Source organism: Cynocephalus volans, chromosome 1, assembly GCF_027409185.1.
Source record: "Cynocephalus volans isolate mCynVol1 chromosome 1, mCynVol1.pri, whole genome shotgun sequence".
NCBI lineage: Eukaryota > Metazoa > Chordata > Mammalia > Dermoptera > Cynocephalidae > Cynocephalus > Cynocephalus volans.
The window spans coordinates 4,527,462-4,546,074 of NC_084460.1; the positions used below are offsets into that span (position 1 = coordinate 4,527,462).

Here is an 18,613-nt window from a genome sequence, read left to right on the forward strand (position 1 = left end):
TAAAAAATTTAAAAAATAAAAATAAAAGTTAAATTTAAAAAAGGGAAAGAGTGCCCTAAAGAAAGCACTTCCTCAGAGGCACTTTCGGGTTATGACTTTGACAGCTGTGCCATAGTGAATGTCCACTGGGTGCTGAGACAGCCTTCAGCTGGCTATGAATTTCTCAGAATTTCAGGGCCAGTGTCTGTCGGTTCATTCAGTTCCTAGCCCAGAATTGTGACTAGAAGATGCCTAACCTGTTGTATGACAATAAATATGTCAAACCCTCCTTGTCACTCATTCATTCACTCCACATGCATCAGATACCTGATTTATACAGCAGGTATATAAAATCAGATCTAGCTCATTTAACCCCTTTCTGAGGCTGGGATGTGTTGAAACTGCCGATTTCAACTCACTTATACAGTGAGAATATAATAATGAAGAAGGCCTAGTTTCTACCTGCACAGTGCTAACTTCAGGCCTTTTCTAGGTAGGCTCAGTCAGTGTCTTTCCCCAAAATAGTCTACCTGTAGCTCACTTAACTCCAGCAGCCGCAGCTAAATACTGTGCTATGGTACACCGAGCCTTGGGCCAAGAATCAAAGGCCTAGGCTCTAGCCTGGTCCTTCACACTGGCTTCCCTTTGACATAAGACGAATCAGTTAACCTCTCTAGGGGTCTTTGTGTTCCCATCAGCAAAAGTGGCAATGATTGATGGCATTGGGATAAATATACGAATGAGACCAAGAATGTGAAAGAGCTCTGGTATAAGAACATCGGATAGATGGGATAGTTGACTCTGGGTTGGTGGCCTAACCCGTACAACCCAGTCCTCTGCCCTTGGTTTAACCCTTGAAGTTCTGCTGAAGTGACATTTTGTGGGGAGGAGGGGAGCAGAGGGCTGTCGTGCATGGCTTCCCTGTCCCATTCGTTGCCTCTCCCTCCCAAGAACAGGTTCCAGCAACCTCAGCTTGGCTTTGGCAAGCCACCTTCATCAGACCTCACAGATCTAGCAGCTGGCAGCCCTCCAGATCAGATAACGCACCTCATTTGTTTTCAAGCCTGATGCAGAATAGAGAAGTAGCGCAACAAAATGCTTAAAAGTGTGTGTTGTTCCAAAAGGAGACGTCAAGTGGAAAGAGTGCTGGGAGGCTGTAGCTGTAGCTCCTGGCCACCGGTTCCAAACCTAGTCCCTGTGTCACCCTAGAAAACTTTCTTAGCCTCACGGCCCCCACCCCTCCCTGCTTCCCTTGGGTTCCATTGCTTTTTCACTCAACAAGCAAAAGGGTCTGTATAAGATACTTAAGAGAATTTTTTTTTAAAAAAGCAAGCAAACAGGAATTAAATCTAAGCTCTGTTATCTTGATGCTGTGAGGTCTTCGGCAGATATGCACTCTTATTACCACTCAGGGCCTCAGTTTTCTCATTTGTAAAATGAAATAATGTTAATATCCACCTAGAAGATTAAATGAGACAGTGCGTGAAAAGTGCTTAGCAGATGTCTGGCCGGCAGTGCGCATCTGTGAGCTGTCGTGGTTATCCTCCTTTAAGTGCAGGTGATATGACCATGTTAATGGGTTAATGTATGACAGAGGGTTTGTAAACAGTGTTGTTCGCCAACCCTGTCCCTTTTGGTCCCCAGATCCCCACAAGTCTAGCCTTTTCGCAGTTAACACACTCACTATCAAGTGCGTCCCACGTCTGCCTCCCTGCTGGTGAGCTGGCTAGGCGGTGCTCTTTCTTCTTTGCAAAGCCACATTCCCCACTCTATTCTTCTCCCCTCCCAGTCTTCTTTCAATCTTGTTTTTTCATTCTGGTTCCTACTCTTGCTTTCTATGATGCCGGCCCTCCAACTGTGGAAACTACCCCTCTCCCTCGAGTCAGGTTGGGGTCACTTCCACCCAGCTGGGAAAGAGAGCTCCTGCTCCCTCCTTCCACCTGAAAAGAAGCACAAGAAAGAACACTGGGTTGGTGGCCTAACCCGTACAACCCAGTCCTCTGCCCTTGGTTTAACCCTTGAAGTTCTGCTGAAGTGACATTTTGTGGGGAGGAGGGGAGCAGAGGGCTGTCGTGCATGGCTTCCCTGTCCCATTCGTTGCCTCTCCCTCCCAAGAACTAGCTACCAGGCTGTCGTCCACCCTTCACAGGTGGCTCCCAACCCTTCACAGCTTCCACATCAGTGTCAAACCTTGCGAGCTCTGGTGACTGCATTTCTGCTGAAACGATTCCATGGTCGTCTTACAGAATCAGCGTTTCCCTATATCTTTGTTGCTTCTCCTGGACCCTTTGGCACCCTGAAAACCAATTCTCTAGCCCCAGAAAATGTTTGCAGAGCATTTTGCCTGAGGTTCACGCAGGTCTGGAAAATGGAAAATCTTTGAGCAACATCGCATCATTAGCACCCACTTGGCCCAGCTGTCTGATGTGTATCTGCTTGTTTGCGTGAAGCAAACCGGCTTGTACGTGCCCTGCATGTGGGTCCAAGTATGAGAGCCAGAGCACACGCACAAGTCCATGAACATGTGGTCCCTTCATGTGCCACAGACACCGGCCCTACCTGCACTTGGGAGTGATGGAGCTGAGGGCCTCAGCCTGTACCTTTCTCTCTAGCACCACAGTTAGCAGAGGACCAAGCACACAATGGGCGCTGGGTCAATAAAACCTGGTGACTGAGTAGTTCATTGATTTATCTGCTATTCTTCCCCAGCCTGCTGCTTGTCACTGCTGACCACCACTAAACTTCCCCTTAGAAAGACTCCAGGAAGGTAAGGGTGGTTCCACATTTTCCTCCACATGCCGATGTTTGTCTTTGTCCTGGCCCAGACAGAAGACAGGAAAAGACGAGCCTGGTGGGTTAGAAAAGTCAGTCCTGATCTGAGGGATCTTGAAAACACCTAAGTGGTCCTTGTCTAGGTTTGCCGGAGGATTAGAGCACCTCTTCAATGGGCTTGGCCGGTCTCAGAAGTCCTGGACCCTGTTACCTCTAGATTTTCCTGAAATCATCCCATTTCACCAAAAGTCTTAAGTCCAAATTCCCCTTGCACAGGACCATGCTCATGACTGTTTTTGTAAATAGGTCCTTAAATACTGTGGGTTGTTTTATTTTTTTTTGTAATGATGGTGGCGATGATGATATCCTAGAGGTGACCCAAGGCCTGGCCACACCTTCTGGGGCCTTTAGCGATCAAATCCATGGCTTGGGGAATGGAAATTTACTGAGCTGGATTGTGTACAGACAGGTCCCGCATTCCCAGAGCAGTGGCACAGAACAGAAGGGGCATTTGCTCTCTCTCCTCTCCTCATCTACCCCTTGGTTTTCTGCTTTAATTTGGACATTCAGGTGAGCAGGCAGCACTGACACCAGGACTGAAATACCCAGGCCCATACCTGGCACGGGCTCAGAAGCCCCCTTTTGGGCCTCGTTTAGGCGGCATCCAACAGGGCAGTAGGTACAGTCCCTATGTCTCTAGCTGGCAAGCCCCAGCTTGCCGGTAGCCACAACCATGACAGCAGCTCAGGTGCTAGCTTGGCAGGAAGCTTGGGGAAAACAGCTGTCTGGTCTTCAGGTTCCTGGGCCTGGCTGTGAGCAGCAGTAGGCTTGGGGGGGTGGGGGGAAAAGCTCATCAGACCCCCACCAATATCTATCTGCTCATCAAAGAGGAGCTAGGGAGACCCTAGGGTCCTGCCTTTCTGCAGCTCCTCCCACTCACCCCCACAGCACACACCTGTGCTGTGAGGGAGAGTGACATGGAGCAGAGCAAACATTTGTAATCTTCTGGCCCAACCCTGCTCACAAACACACAGCTGGATTATTTATGTTCATGTTGAGAAGGAAGAGGCTCAGAGACCACGAAGAGGGTAGCAGGCCCAAGCTCAAATCCTCTCATGGCCAATTTGCTGGCTGTTGTGGGATAAGGGGACAATATATTTGGTCTCCACACTCCCCCTTGCAGTTTTTGGCTTATACGGAGAGATGTTAGTGGCCAAATTAGAGAGAATAAGGAGTGGTCTGGGGTGTGTGTGTGCGTACGCGTGTGTGCATGTGCGTGTGCATGTGTGTGTGTGTGTGTGTGTGTGTGCGTGCGCGCGCACTGTGATGGGTGGGTAGGAGGTAACTGGGGAGGGACAGGAGAACAGCAACAGGCTGGGGACTAAGTGGATGCTTGATGCCACGTGCTGATGGCAATGGGGGAGGTGGACACAAATTCCCCAGCAAATTCAATATAGAGTAATGGAATTAGGAATACAGGCTTTTGTCCTGGGCTCAAATATTGGCTCGGTCACTTACTGCCTTTGTGGCTTTTGACAAGGTTTTTAACCTCTAAGCCTTGTTGTCCTATATGGTTACTATATTAAATAAAATAATTTATCTTTCACTTAATATAAACATAATAGGCATATGTACAAATACATATGCCTAACACATAAATGTTAACTGTTATAGTTGCATTAATAATAATTTTTATTGCATGAAGTTCACTGGGGTGTCAGGGACTAGAAAGGAGAGATTTAGCCATAGACCCCTGTCTCTACCATCGAAGCTTTGGGTTTGCCTTGGAGACTTCCTCCTGGGTGACAGGTCCCTGGCTTTGTCCCTGACTGTCTGTGCCAGTTTGGGTTTCTGGTGGGGTCCAGGCCCTGCTGGCTTCTAGCCATAGTGGGTTTGTCCTGCCAAGGACTGGCCCTCAGGTGCTCTCCAAGGAGAGAACCACAGTGCCTACTTTTTCAACCCTGGACTCAGTGCTGGTTCCTGGCATTTGTGGAACTGTGCCCTGGATGTCACAGCCTCTCGTTCCCTTGACAACCTCCTGTTCTCTAGGGGGACAAGGGCTTAGTCTCTGTTCAGCTCCTGGATTTCATCACCTCATCTATTCCAGTTTTAGTCTCTGGTAAGCAGTTCTTTGTACAGACCCTGGTGCTTCTTAGCAGATTGTCTACATTCACCCTGGATCTTTCAGTCCTTTGCATCTGGTGGAACATGTGGAACCAGCCCTCCTGGGTTCTTCCTCCTCCCCCACCTTCCTAGGACCCTGGAAGGGCCAGTACTTCCCCTCTTACAATTCTTTCCACTCTAATTCAGGGAAGGTGCAAACCCTCTCTAATGGAGCTCTGCCCCAAGCTGGAGACAGAGCTTGGGAACACCATGTGCATGATCTCTGCCTGCAGATGTTACCCCGCCCCCAGGCCCAATGCTTCCCCTCCTCTTCCAGGCATTACTCTCACCTCCCCCTCTCCTGTTGACATTCTGGAGTCCTTTCCAGGTTCCTTACTGATATAGAGATCTGGACTTTTTTGAGGGGTGGGGGGTGTAACTCCACTGTTACACCCTTTTGCTCCACTGTTTACCCCTTTACTTTTGGGTGGGCTTGCATCATCCACTGCGTCAGGCTGTCTACACCCAGTCACATCTGTAGTGGGCAAAATCTGTTTCCTCATGAGCAAGAAAGAAAATGTGGGAGTGAGGCATGAGGCAAATCTAACTCACTTGGGGCTGATGCTATTACTCTCAGTGTAGACCAGTGGTGATTCAGTGATTTGAACAGACTCGGGATATATCTTGGGCGTCCTCGCTGTCTACCATGAAGTGGCATGTGTGCAGGTGTGTGCATGAGCTGCCCCTTTCCACAGTGAAACAAAACTCTTAGCACGGTGCCTTGTGTATAGTAAGTGTTCAATGAATGTTATCTGCTATTAGCATTCCTATTATTACAATCACTTAGGAGTAAAAGTGAAATATCTTGCCACATACCTCATAAAATGCCCTATTGGGCATTGGTGGAGGTTTGAATACATTTTTATTTGTTAGGCTGATTTGGGGAGGATTTTCTTATAGTGGGCCATGGCTCTGGTGCATTGTGGGTCAGCTAGTTATTCCAGGGTCTTTATTAACAGACTTTAGGATTTTTAAAAAATTTTTTAATTTATCAATATACAATGTAGTTGATTTTCATGTCCCTTTACCAATTTCTCCTTTCCCCCCTCCCCCCCATCATATCTGTTCACTTGTCTTAACAAGTTCAAGGAATTGTGATTGTGTCTTCTTCCCCCCCCCCCCCCCCCGCCGGCCGTTTATTTGTTTGTATATTTATTTATTTATTTTTATTAGCTCCCACAAGTAAGTGAGAACATGGTATTTCTCTTTCTGTGCCTGGCTTATTTCACTTAATATAATTTTCTCTCACAGGCTTTAGGATTTTATACCTACATGTAAATTTAGTCTGAACTTTTCACTTGCTAACTTGAAAGTGCTTTGAATTGTCTCAGGCCCTGGAGTGGAGGTAGGAGGCTCAGGCCCACAGTTCCACTAGAGAATCTGCAACACCATAACCAGCCTGAGCAGTGAGGGACTCCCTTTCTCTCTGGTGTGAATGCCCCTGATGACCACATGATATATGGGCAAGAGCATCAGACCAGGGATCAGAAGAAATGAGTGCAAGCTCCAGATTTGCAACATCGTGACTAACAATACCAATAATAAGCTGCGATGTGTTAACTGGGTCTTGTGTTCTAGGCACTAAGTCCTTTATATGTTTATCTTATTCACTATGTGGTCTTGGGCTGGTGAATTTACCTTTCTGTTTCTGTTTCTTCATCTCTAAAATGGAGATGACAACACTAAACAAGGAGGTTGAGAGGAAGTAATGAAATAATGTGTGTGAGTCTTTGAATAAAAGCACAAAGGGATATATAGTGTGTGCCATATTTTCACCAAAGAACCAAGATGGTAATCTTCAGGCCTTTGTAGAGTCTGCATTGTACAGAGGAGGGATGCTGGCAAAACTCTGTCTGATGGTGAATTTGATAGCCCAGCTTTGTGAGGGCAGAATATGAGGCCCCTGGTGGTGCTTTATCTGTTACCTGAGATCAGGGTGTCTGTCTCCTGGCACAAATGTGACACCTGTTGCAGGAGAAACAGGCCTTGGCAGCTGGTTCTCTGGGAGGAGAGGTCTGGCCAGGAGCAGGAGGACTTTGCTTACCAGAGTGCAAGAGACGAGTGTCAATAGTTAAATCAGCACATTCTTTAGCTCCAAGTTCCCACAGGGGGACTAAGCAATGCCTGGGTATCCACAGGCAGGATTAATGCAGGGGCATACACAGGGGAGAAGAAATGTCCTCAGTGCCTGATGAGGAATATGCACTAAGTATTTATTTATTGTATTAATATTTGTTAGGGGGGATGGGGGGGACAAAAAGCAGTACCTGTGAAGCAAAGGGACATGTCGTCTGTTGCTGTGCTACCACTGAGGCACTACCGGCCCCGGTCTGCTTTCTTCTCTGTTCGATAGCATAGAGAGAAGAGAGAGAGCTACTGGCTATTTGCAGTTTACAAAATTCAAAAGGGCCCGGAACTCACAGCTTCTGACTCTTAAATTCAAACCCCCAAACTCAGAAATTGTTAGGAAGAAGGAATGTTTACTGAGTACTTAATGTGTGTCACATCCCACGCTAGGTCTGACACCCATGACTTAATCCTCACAGCAGTCCTGCGGGGCAGGTGTTTTTGTTCCCACCATCCAGATTAAGAAACCAAGTCCAAAGAGAGTAAGTTATTTCCTCAAGCAGTCAGTTTATAAGTGGTAGATGTACAATTAAGTCTTTCTGAATCCAAAGCATTGCTTGTCTTTCTACTATATTGTGAAGTCTGCATTTTTTTTTTTTTTTTTACCGGTAAGGGGATCGCAACCCTCAGCATGGTGTTGTCTGCACCGCGCTCAGCCAGTGAGCGCACCGGCCATCCCGATCCGAACCCGCAGCCTCTGCGCTACCAGCGCTGCACTCTCCCAAATGAGCCACGGGGCTGGCCCCAAGTCTGTACTTTTTTAATTACTGAAGGAAGGTGAAGGGTTTGGATCCCCTTACTGGCCAACCACCAAACAATCATATAAATAAAACTAACAACTAACTGAAGGCTGAGTCACTGACTGTCCCAAAGCCATCCAGACAAACTTGTGACCCAGGATCAGGGCCTGGCTAAGTTTAACATCACTGAATTTCCTCCCTGTAATCCTCCTCCACTCAGATGATTTGTCCTTGGATTTGTCCTGAGAGGGCCACCTCTTACCAACTGTTAAAGAGAAACGTAAGTGAACACTAGTTAAAGGTGGGAAAGACAGATTTTATTCAGTGCTGTTGCAGTAGGGGAAGGAGACTTCAGCATCGAGCTGAACTCCATTCTGAATACAGAAAGACAGCTGGGGATTTATAGCCAACAAGCAGAGTGAGGGGGGTTAGTGAATGGAAAATTTAAGAGTATCCCTAATCCAAAAATCCAAAATTTGGAATGCTGCAAAATTCGTATCTTTTTGAGCACTGACGTGTTGCTCAAAGGAAATGCTCATTGGAGCATTTCAGATTTGCTGAACTGGTAAGTATAATGCAGATATTCTAAAATCTGAAAAAAATTCAAAACACTGCTGGTCTCAACCATTTCTCAACCATTTGAGTTAAGGGATACTCAATCTGTACTAAAAAGGGACATCAAGTGTAGGGGGATTCTTGCTAATCTTACCTAATAGGATTCTTGCTAAAGACAAAGGTGGGAGATAAGGAACTTGACCGTGTATCAAGGGTGATCACATATCAAGGGTTGGGGGATTCTCACTAAACTGACTTGGCAGGATTCTTGCTAAAAACTGTGTTAGTCAGGCACAAGACAGGGCCCCAGGATGAGGCTTCCCCAAAAAGAGGACACAGAGGAGGCTGTCTAAAGTTTGGTCAAGGAGAGTCTTTGTCACTTCCCAGCAGATGACCAGAGAAGCTGAAGACCCACAGTGAGAGTTCGTTGACTTTAAAGTAAGTTGTCTCACCTTTGGTGTGACTTCCATCAGTTGGAGAATTTGGCTGGAGCTGAAAACCAGTCCATGAAGAAGAATGTACATCTGAGATGTGCCGGAACTCCCACTGACAGGGCAGACAGCATTTCTTTGGGTATTTCCTTACAACCTTCTCTAAAAGTAGATGGTTTTTAGTCATGAGAGCAAAGTCAATGAAGGGATGACCCAGCCATTCAGACACTGAAGCAAAGCAGGGCCTGTCCTCCCCCTCCCAGTGCGACTCATTTGTACCTGAGCTCCTCGGGGCTGGGAAGGGTTGGGGCTCTTACTTTAGAGCATGTGATTGCGCTGGGATTAGCAGATGAACAACAGCTCTCCCCTGAGCTCATCCAGAAGTGGAGGGCGTGGGTTCGGAAGCATTCTTTCTCCCTCACTTCCCATATTTTCACATCACTCCTTGGCCCTAGCATCCTGCCTCCCCTAAACATTCCCCTGCACTGAACTCGTCGGACCTGTTCCTGACTGCTGGCTGCTGGCCCTAGAAACAGGAGAGACCTTGATGGCAGAGGGATAAGCCTGCAGAAGTCCCTGTAACCATAACATGAGCAGAGGTTTAAACGTCTCTGCAGAAATCCAAAGGCACAGATTCTCCAGCTGAGGTCTCTGCCCCTGGTACTCCTCAAAGCCTATGCCAAAACATGCCCACAGGAGGAAATGTAGGCGGAATGAGAAAGCGCCAGCTTGTGAGACAGAGAGGCTCTCTGTTCTAGTCTTGGCTTTGGAACGACTAGCTCTGTGACAAACTCCAAGCTGCTTTTCCCCCATCAGTAAACTGGGGGCAATCAGACATGGCCTATCCCACAAGATTCTTAGAAGGCTCAGATGAGAACATGCCTGTAGATGCCTAGTAAACAAAGGGCCACACAAAACATAACCTTGTGAGAAACGCACCCTCACCCCACCCCACTGCTGCGTTCCAGTACGTGGCTCCTGCCCCTCCCAGAGTCCGTTCCATAAACACTCGTGCACAGTGTCAATGCCCACCTTCTGCGAGGCCCATATTTGTGGGTTGTGCTCTTTATTCTTTCTGGTTGGCTGTTCCTGGCTCTGCTGGTGAGCACATAGGGGTTCCTGTGACACTTCTGCCAACTATTGGCACCTGGTGGACGGTGACTGTCGGTCTAACTCCTTTTATGCAGTGCCCACCACATATCGTGGGGGCATCTTGAAGCTGTTGGAGAGAAAGTAGCAGCCCAGCTGAATCCACCTGAACACGGGTCCTAGTCTTAACCTTGTCACTGTTTGCTAAGTGAGCCTAGATGAGTCATTTAACCAGCCTGGGCGCCATTTTCCTCATCTGAGATGAGGACAGGATGATCTTGAAGGCCCCTTCTAGCTCACTGCAGCCCCATGCCCCTTTGCCTGTTCACGAATGCATCGTTTGCCCAGCAGTTTCTTGTTCCCTCCCTCACTCTCTCCACGGTTTGGCTTTTTGCCTCCCAGATGTGTGCAGGCCACCTGGTTCCAGAGCCTTCGGCGTGCAGACATCAGTCACAAGCAGCCTCCAAATCAATCCAGGAAGAGCTGGGCCTCTCATCGTTGTGTCTCCAGCAGTTCATAAGTTTGTTTAACAAATACCAGGTCCCAGGCTCACCCTTTCCTGCCTTCCCCAGATCTGGTTCCATCCAGCAACCCAGCGATTAGTAGTGGGCAGGGGGAGGGTGTCCCCACCCACCAGCAGTCCCCTGCTGTTTACCCAGGCTTGAGGAAAGGGACTGAGCTGGGAGGGAAGGAGTGTACTTCCTTTCGCAACCTCTCCTCCATAGCAGCTTTTGAGAGAAATCGGCTTCCGGAGGCAACCAGAGAAGAATCAGCCAGTAGTGAGTCAACAGGGGGAGGACAGTGTTCCCTTTTCACCTAGCCTGACTCCTTCTGTGATTTATGGAAGGCAGAGCATTCTAGTGGGGTTGTAAGCTCGTTTCCCCTCTCTGCGCACGGCCAAGTTTATAACCTCTTACCTCACACCTACCATACGAAGAGGGACGAGGAGCAGAAGAGATGACGACCACCTCTGTTAGTTCCCCCAAACTCTTACAGATCTATGAGGTCTTCAAATTATGCTGACCTTGCTTTTCTCTTCTTTCCCTCCCATAGGGTATGGCAGCTGGAGAGAACTGGCCAAGGCTCTGGCCAGCAAGAACATTCCTGCTGTGGCTCCAAATCTCCAGTTCTATCGTCCGCAGAGGCTGAGCCTCCAGGTACGTGCAGGGCCAGCCCGTTTTCCCTGCTGGGACCCTCAGTTGTCGTCCCCTGATGGCTTTAAAGGAAACCTCCATTCTCTGTGCCTACGTAGGAGGGACAAGGGAGAAATGGCTCCTGGAATCCTAATCTGGCATCTGGGATTTCTTAGCTGAATGGGAGAGGTGCCATTCTGCCCTCCTCAAAGCCTGCAGCTGCTGCTGCTGCACCTGGTTCTCCTGTTTCTGCCTTTGTCACATAGTTCAAGATGCCCATGTCTGAACCACTCCAGGCAGGCACCCTCCGTCTCAAACAGCACATCCTGCCTCTTGCTGGCATGAGGACTGGGTTGTACTTTGGTGACGATAACAGGTGCTTGCTGCCAAGAGTCAGAGATAATGAGGTAGACAGCCACTGCTCCCTGCAAGTAGCTGGGGTACAGATTTGTAATGGAGCATGTTTCCTAGAGTGTTTCTTGAGCCAGTGGTCCCTAAGGAGGCAGATTAGGGAAACTGGGATATGATTCATTCGGGAGCCCCAAGGTTGAGGCTAGAATAGATGTGGCTTCCCAAAGCTGGACCAGAACCCAACTGAAACTATGGACCTCCATGGTAGGGAGGGTTTGGGGTGTCCCTGAGCGGCTCCCTCTTGTTGGGACAAGTGGTTGACAAATCTGGGCAGAGCCCTGGGGGATACAGAGGAAGAAGAAGTGAAGGCCCTGCCCTCAGGAGGCCTCAATCTAATTAGGAAAACTTTTTAGAGTTTATTTAGAAAGAACTTCAGGAGCACACACTGGTGCACCTGTAAGGAGGTGTGATCCCGAGGGATGCAGTGAGAACAGTAAGCGGCAGTGTCCCGTAAGCTGGGGGCAGGGACTGTGTCTCCTGCCTCTGCTTCTCCACGGGCACTTCCCATCTTGACCCCGATTTTTCATCCTCACATTTCCACCGAGTTCATTCTTCTTTCTTCCACTAGGACCGAGAAGTTGATCGAGGTGGGGTCAGTAACAGCAGCTACTTGAAGTGGAACAGGCCTGTCCCCTGGCTCTCAGAGGTAAGGGACTCTGCTGTCCTTGTTCTTTCAGAGGGTTAGAAAAGTACCTTTTTCTTTCTTCTAGTGATTATTATTAAAAATATACACCTCCAGGGTTCCAGGCTCATTTGGTTTCTTAGCTTAGAGAAGGAGCACCGACATTTGCTGATGGCTGACTGGGTGCCAGGCGTTGCAGATCATTTCATGTCAGCTTTATGATCCTGTAATGTAGTATCATTATCCTCATTTTATAGGTGGCAAAAATGGCTCAGGAGAGTTACGTGATTTTCATGGCCATGCCGATCCCAGTCTTAAAAGATAAGCTTCCCAAGCTGTCTTTTTTTTTTTTTTTTTTTGGCAGCTAGCCAGTAAGGGGATTCGAACCCTTGACCTTGGTATTTATAACACCACGCTATAACCAACTGAGCTAACTGGCCAGCCTCCAAACTGTCTTTCTGGGACTATTAAGTCCCATAAGATATTCCAGGAGGAAAGGAGCCCATTGTTAAATAAGTTTTAAAACTTGTACACTACATCCATTTCTTGGAAGTGCGTACTAACATATGGAAGAGGACTGGCCGGTTCGCTCACTTAGTTAGGGCGTGGTGTTGATAACACCAAAGTCCAGGGTTCTATCTGTCAAAAAAAAAAAAGATTCTGAGAAGTTTTGCAGTAATCTGTTTAACTCAGTTTAGCTCAGCATGTTCTGAACTTATTTGCCTCCTGAATTGCTTTTTTTCCATGAAACATCTATTAATATTCTATGAAACTCGTGTTCTGAGGAACATATATGAGGAAATTCTGCTTTAGAAAATGTTTATAAGAAGCAGTTAAGCATGTGATTAAAAGTTATAATCATCATGACACCTTTCATTTATATGGGCTTTGACAGCTTCTTTTTCTTTTGGTAAAGAAAGCAAGGTCAGGGAAGTTAATTATCGTACCCAGGATTACCTTGAGCGAATGCTTGTCCCGACTCCAGAGTGGTACGGTGCTTTAAGGAGGAAAATTTTAAATTTGAGTTTTATATTTTACAGCTTGTCTAGAACCCAGTGCCTTTTAGTCTCCAGGCCTGTGGATGTAGATGACTGTTCTTGGCTGGGTGGTATTGGCCAGCTCACCGTCTTTATCCATACCTGTCACAGATTGATCTCCTCATCCAGTGTGGCTTATTTCCAGCCCATCCACTTGCTCTGGGGCAGGAGGGAAGGAGGCAGCACTATACTAAATGTGATGTTAGGTTACCTGCACTGTTTAAGGCCCTGAGAGAAGATGGAATATAACAGTGGCACATCTGTGCTAGGTGACATCACCAGATCATTATGTCCCACCCCGCCTGGAGATGGTATTTTGAAAAGAAGTTGCATTAAAGATCGTTTGGTCTGGTGATCCAGCCTTCTCTCCTTTAAGGACAGCTTGGATCATTTTTTCTTAATGAACCAATTATTTTGTGACATTATAGCTATATAACATTTATTAATAATTAATTTCCCCACTTTTTTTGGCCAGTCAAGGATATATGTATGTGTATGAATATATATTGAAACAAAAACAGTAAACACATACTAAATAGTAATTAACATAGAATTGACTTTTTAAAGAAATATTCGATATCTTAGTATTTATGGCCTTTCGGTAGTAAATGGTTGATTTCCATTGATCTCATTTTTCAAATATTAAAAGTAGCTTACAAAATCCTCTTCACAGTCTTCATGGATCTTAAGGGAATCACTGATCCAATCCTCTTATTTTATCAACAAGGAGAACAAGGCCCTGAGAGGCTGCATGACGTAGCAGTCACTCAGCTGTACGGTGGGGCCAGCTTGCTTCCAGCCCAGCCTCACATCCTTCCACATCATGAGGACCTGTGTGTTCCCATCTCCTTACTTGTCTCCTGCCTTTTGACCTACGGTTTCAGCAGGAAAATCCCAGGTTAATGATATAGGTCGTTAATTGAACATCTACTGGCTGTCAGGAGCTGCCTGGTTGTACTGTGATGGCTCAGAGAGGTTAACTCACTCACTCAAGGTCACAGAGTTAGGACTAGCCTTGCTCTAAAGGCACACAAGGACAGGATGTGAGGAAGGTGCTGCGTCCTTCGCTGTTTCCCTGCCCCAGGCGTTGACTGGCAGCTCCGGGTCTGAGGCAGAAGTCACTCTCAGATGCAGCAGCTTTGGACGTTCTTTCTACCTGGCGTGTCAGAGACAGACTGATCCAATCGCACAGCTGTGTGGCCGGGCCTCATGGAGTAGCCATCCTCAGAAACTTACTCACCAATTAGCAAACCCCAATGCCAGTGCATTCATTTATCCATCAGTAGACCAGTCTGTTAACCAAAATGCTATGCTAACCAGGCCGCTCTCTTCAAAAACCAAAATAGTTACAAGAAAGAAATGTGGTGAATACAAAGTCAGATGAAAGCAAGTCAGAGTTTTCTTGAGTTATTCATGCAGGCTTCTCTCTCTGTGGGCAGGGCTGGGACACAGACTCCTGTTCTCAGGCTTTCTTTTCTTTCTTTTTTTCTTTTTTTTTTTGGCAGCTAACCAGTAAGGGGATCCAAACCCTTCACCTTGGTGTTATAATACCATGCTTGAAGCAACTGAGTAACCAGCCAGCCCCTCTTGTTTTTTTTAAAAAACTTTTATTGAGATATAGTTCATATATCATATGATTCACCCATTTAAAGTATGCAATTCAATCATTTTTAGTAAATTCACAGACTTGTGCATCCATTACAATCAATTTTAGAACATTTTCATCACCACGCAAAGAAACCCTGCACTTTCTGGCTGTCACCCCTCACTACCCTCATCCTCGCAGCCGTCGGCACAGTAATCTATTTTCTGTCTGTAGATTTGCCATTTCTGGACATTTCATATATGTGGAATCACACACTGTGTGGCCATCTGTGTGTGGCTTTTTTCACTCAGCATCACGTTTTCAAGGTCATTGTGTGGCACTCGTATTTATCAGTGCTTCATTCCTTATGATGGCTGCACCATATGCCATTGTATGGATGTCCCACATTTTATTGATCCATTCCTCTGTTGATGAACATTTGGGGTGTTTCTCCTTTTTGGCTATTTTGAATAATGTTGCTATGAACATTTGTGTACAGTTTTTGTGCGGATCAGGCTTTCCCGTTTTCAGAGCCCCAGATCACCATCATGGTAGTTTGTTTTATATTCTGTACACTTGCGTCACCTTGATGAGATACATGTGGACCTCTGGCCCCTTCCTCAAAGTCCAGAACTACCCCTTTTCTTTGAGGTGTCTGGAGCCCCTTCTACGGGGGATTCCTTCAAAGGACAGGTGTGAACAGGGAATCAAAAGTACTGTGTTGAGTATACTAATTATCCTGTTTTGAACATCATGTATTGCACACAGGTATTGATATTCAATGCTCTACCCCACAGATATGTACAATCAATAATGTTCCAATGAAAAAATTTTTTAAAAATTTAAAAAGTAGATGGAGTACCTCGAAACTCTGATCAGGAGTGTAGTGTAGGAACCAGGGACCTGAGTGGCCTGCTGTGATGTCACGTGGCCCAGTCTTCTGGGCTTCTCCTCCAAGGCACGGCCTTACTGCCCCTGAGTTGAACCACCAGCTGGGTATGCTGGCCTAGTGAGTTTGAACTTCATCCAGCAGCAGCATGCTGTCATGGAGGGCCAGTCAGTGCTCACACCATGATGGGCTTCTGAGGTCTTCTGACTTCACGCCCTCTGCACCTCACAGAGCTACTATAGCCCCAGCACAGGTGTCACCAGTTTGCCTACATGTCTGTCTCCTTTGATGACCATGTGTCTTTCCTCTTTCACTGGTACAAAGCACATGCTCAGTGTTTATAGAGTAAGTGGAGGAAAACGTTGTCCTGGGCTTGGCTTCTGCAGGCACTGTTCGTTCAAGATGTGCAGGGTGCACAGGGCAGAGAGCTACTCACTGTGCCAGGGAAGTCAGAGAAGGCCTCAGAGAGAATGTTTGAGAAGAGTGAACAGGAGTCCACCACGTGGCAAGGAAATGAAAGCGCCTTCGAATCAGGAAATAGTGTGGTGAGGCCTAGAGACGGGAAGGAGCGCGACAGTCTTAGTGTGACATTTTAGTTCGGTGCGGGTGGAATTTGGTTTGTGTGGCAGGGAGTGGTGTGAGGTGAGGCTGTGAAGGGAGGTCAGTCGTAAAAGACTTCACCTGCTAGGGTGAGGCTTTGTTCTGAAGGCTTGGGGGAGCCTTCCGAGGTTTTAGGCAGCACAGTGACTCGATCAGATCCATGCTTTAGAACGACAGCTCTGGAGGAAGCGCGAGGACTCGTTGGAGCGGGGAGCCGAGACCCAGTAGGCTCTGCTGCAGGCCTGGCCAGCCCGGCGGGGGCCCAGCAAAGGCAGGGGCGTGGGGGTGAAGACAGCAGACGCTCCTGTGTGAGGGCCCACCAGGCAGGCTGGCCTCACCCTGATCCATACCCCCAAACGCCTCCCACTTCCACAGGGTTACTTGCCGTGTGTCCTCACCTGTGAAATGAGAGGGTTCCAACAGATATTTTCTCCACTGCTTCTAGCTGGAAGTTCCCAAACCGTCATTGGCTATAGACGTCCTCTGGTGCTGGGAGTTAGTAGTGCCGTTCCCCTGGACCTCAGTCCCTGATGGACACTGGAGAGTGTAGGCAGAGGCCTTGCTGATGTGCTGAGGTCCCACATCCCTGCCAGATACAAAGTCTCCAAAATATGGAAGGACACAAATCCTGGTGGGGTCACCAGCCCAAGCCTGGGGAGGAAGGGGATGCCTGCTGGTCCCTCAGAGACCCCCACCTATAGCCTGAGGGTGTGTGAAGGATGGCTTAAGGGCTAACTTAATGCTGGTTAAGGTCAAGACCCCAGAGGACACAGCAGTCCTCCTCCCACACTCCCACCTCCCCTGCCTGTCATTGCCAGAGCCAGAAAGGCCCTGAGCGGGAGGCAGGGGCGGGGGGAGGCAGCCACTCAGCCCCTCCCTCCCTCCTTTCCCCACCCTAAAGCCCTGTGTCTCTGACCCCCAGGCTGGACACAAGAGACTGCTCTGGTGGCACATCCTCCCCCACTGACCTCCCTCCTGAGCACCGCCCCGAAAGTCTCCCTGGGAGGGGCAGAGGGGAGGCCATTGGAGGAGACAACTGAATCCTGTAAGCTGGACTTGAGGAACTCCCCCATTGTACAATGTACCCATTCTTTCCTTCCTTGACGCCAGCCTTAGCCCGCCGCCCCCCTGCCCACCCCACATTCCCTCTCCCACCCATCCCAGCCCCCCACTCCTATTCCCATGAGTGATGGCTGCTTCCCAAGGCCCCAGATTCCTAGCATTGACCAGGCCAGTGCGGCCAGGAAGTGCCAAGTTGAAGGGTCAGGGAGTGACTAGCTCTCCGGTGTCTGTTCTGGATCCAGCCGTGGGGCAGTGCTTCCCCAGAGGCTGCGCCCACCCCCAGCCATACCTCAGATCCTTGGCATTCCTGCTGAGGAGTTATTCCTCCCCACTCCTCCCCTCTCCCTCTCCCCAAACACCCCGTAGCTCCTGAGCTCTTGCTGGAGACCTCTCGCTTCCTCCTTCTACCTGGACATCCAGTCTGGTGACCCGTCCACCCTCCCAGTCACCCTGACAGTAGCTCAGTGTTTGCTATCTGATGGCTGCAGTGGGGAGGGAAGAGAGGGTCCTCTTTGTGTAGTCACTGAGACCCCACCTCCTGCAACCTGGAGATTAAGCTCTGGGGGAGGGGAAGAGAAAAGAGCTGAGATGGGGTAACCTGAATCTCTTTGTCAGGGCACACGGGACAACAACATCCCCACGCTCCCCTCTCCTCTCAAACCTTTAGCCCTTCCACCCACTTAGAGAACTGGGTCCTGACTTAGCCCTTTCTTTTGAAAGGCTCCCCCTGCTCCAGCCTCCAAGCCCAGGCCTGTCCCCTTCTGATGCCACAGTCTGAGGAGAGCACAGGCACCTCCTCTGCTCCTACTGATCTAGCACTGCCCCAAAGCCAGCCCAGGAGAGGCCTGGTTGGAGCGAGGCATTGGGCCCTAGGAGTCTTATCCCTGTGCTGGGGCAGCCGGCTGGGGCCCCAGATTCCTCCTGCAGCATTTTCCCAGCTGCTCCCCCACAAGAGCAGCCAGAGCGTGAAGACCACGGGGTGGATAAGGTTTCACTGCAGGCAGCTGTGGAGCTCTCCTCTGTGAGGCAGTCCTCAGCTTGGCTCCTCCTTCCAGTTTGTCTCTGTCATTCTGTCCAGCTGTTACCCCCCTCTGAATGCAAACCAGCCCCCTTCCTGTGTGGAAGGAGCAGGGAGAGAGAGAGAGAGAGAGAGAGAGAGAGAGAGAGAGAGAGTGTGTGTGTGTGTGTGTGTGTGCGCGCGCGCACCTGTGCACAGGAGCACCTGCAGAGCCAGGAAACACCTGTCCTCAGGTGTCCACAGAAATGGACATCAGGGCCAGGTTCCCGAAAGCAGTGGTGGGCACCAGCATGGGAATGGGACTGTAGTGGGCTGCACCCACACAGGGAGAGGAGCACCTGCTCTGTCTCTCCACCCCGCCTCCTCGAGCTGGGGAGCCACAGGGCCGGGAGTGAGGGTG

At 48.7% G+C, this 18,613-nt stretch overlaps 1 protein-coding gene and 1 non-coding gene across 2 annotated transcripts in view; one reads left to right on the top strand and one right to left on the bottom strand.

The window, feature by feature from the left end:
- Window positions 1-18,613, top strand: part of B4GALNT3 (beta-1,4-N-acetyl-galactosaminyltransferase 3) — an 87,990-nt gene that overhangs the window by 54,222 nt on the left and 15,155 nt on the right. The window contains exons 2-3 of the mRNA XM_063113999.1: window positions 10,910-11,013; window positions 11,969-12,046. Of these exons, the coding sequence (XP_062970069.1) occupies window positions 10,910-11,013; window positions 11,969-12,046 (182 nt within the window). The remainder of the gene's footprint in view (window positions 1-10,909; window positions 11,014-11,968; window positions 12,047-18,613) is intronic.
- Window positions 12,388-12,462, bottom strand: TRNAY-AUA (transfer RNA tyrosine (anticodon AUA)). Its single transcript has one exon. It is a non-coding gene; the product is annotated as a tRNA-Tyr (tRNA).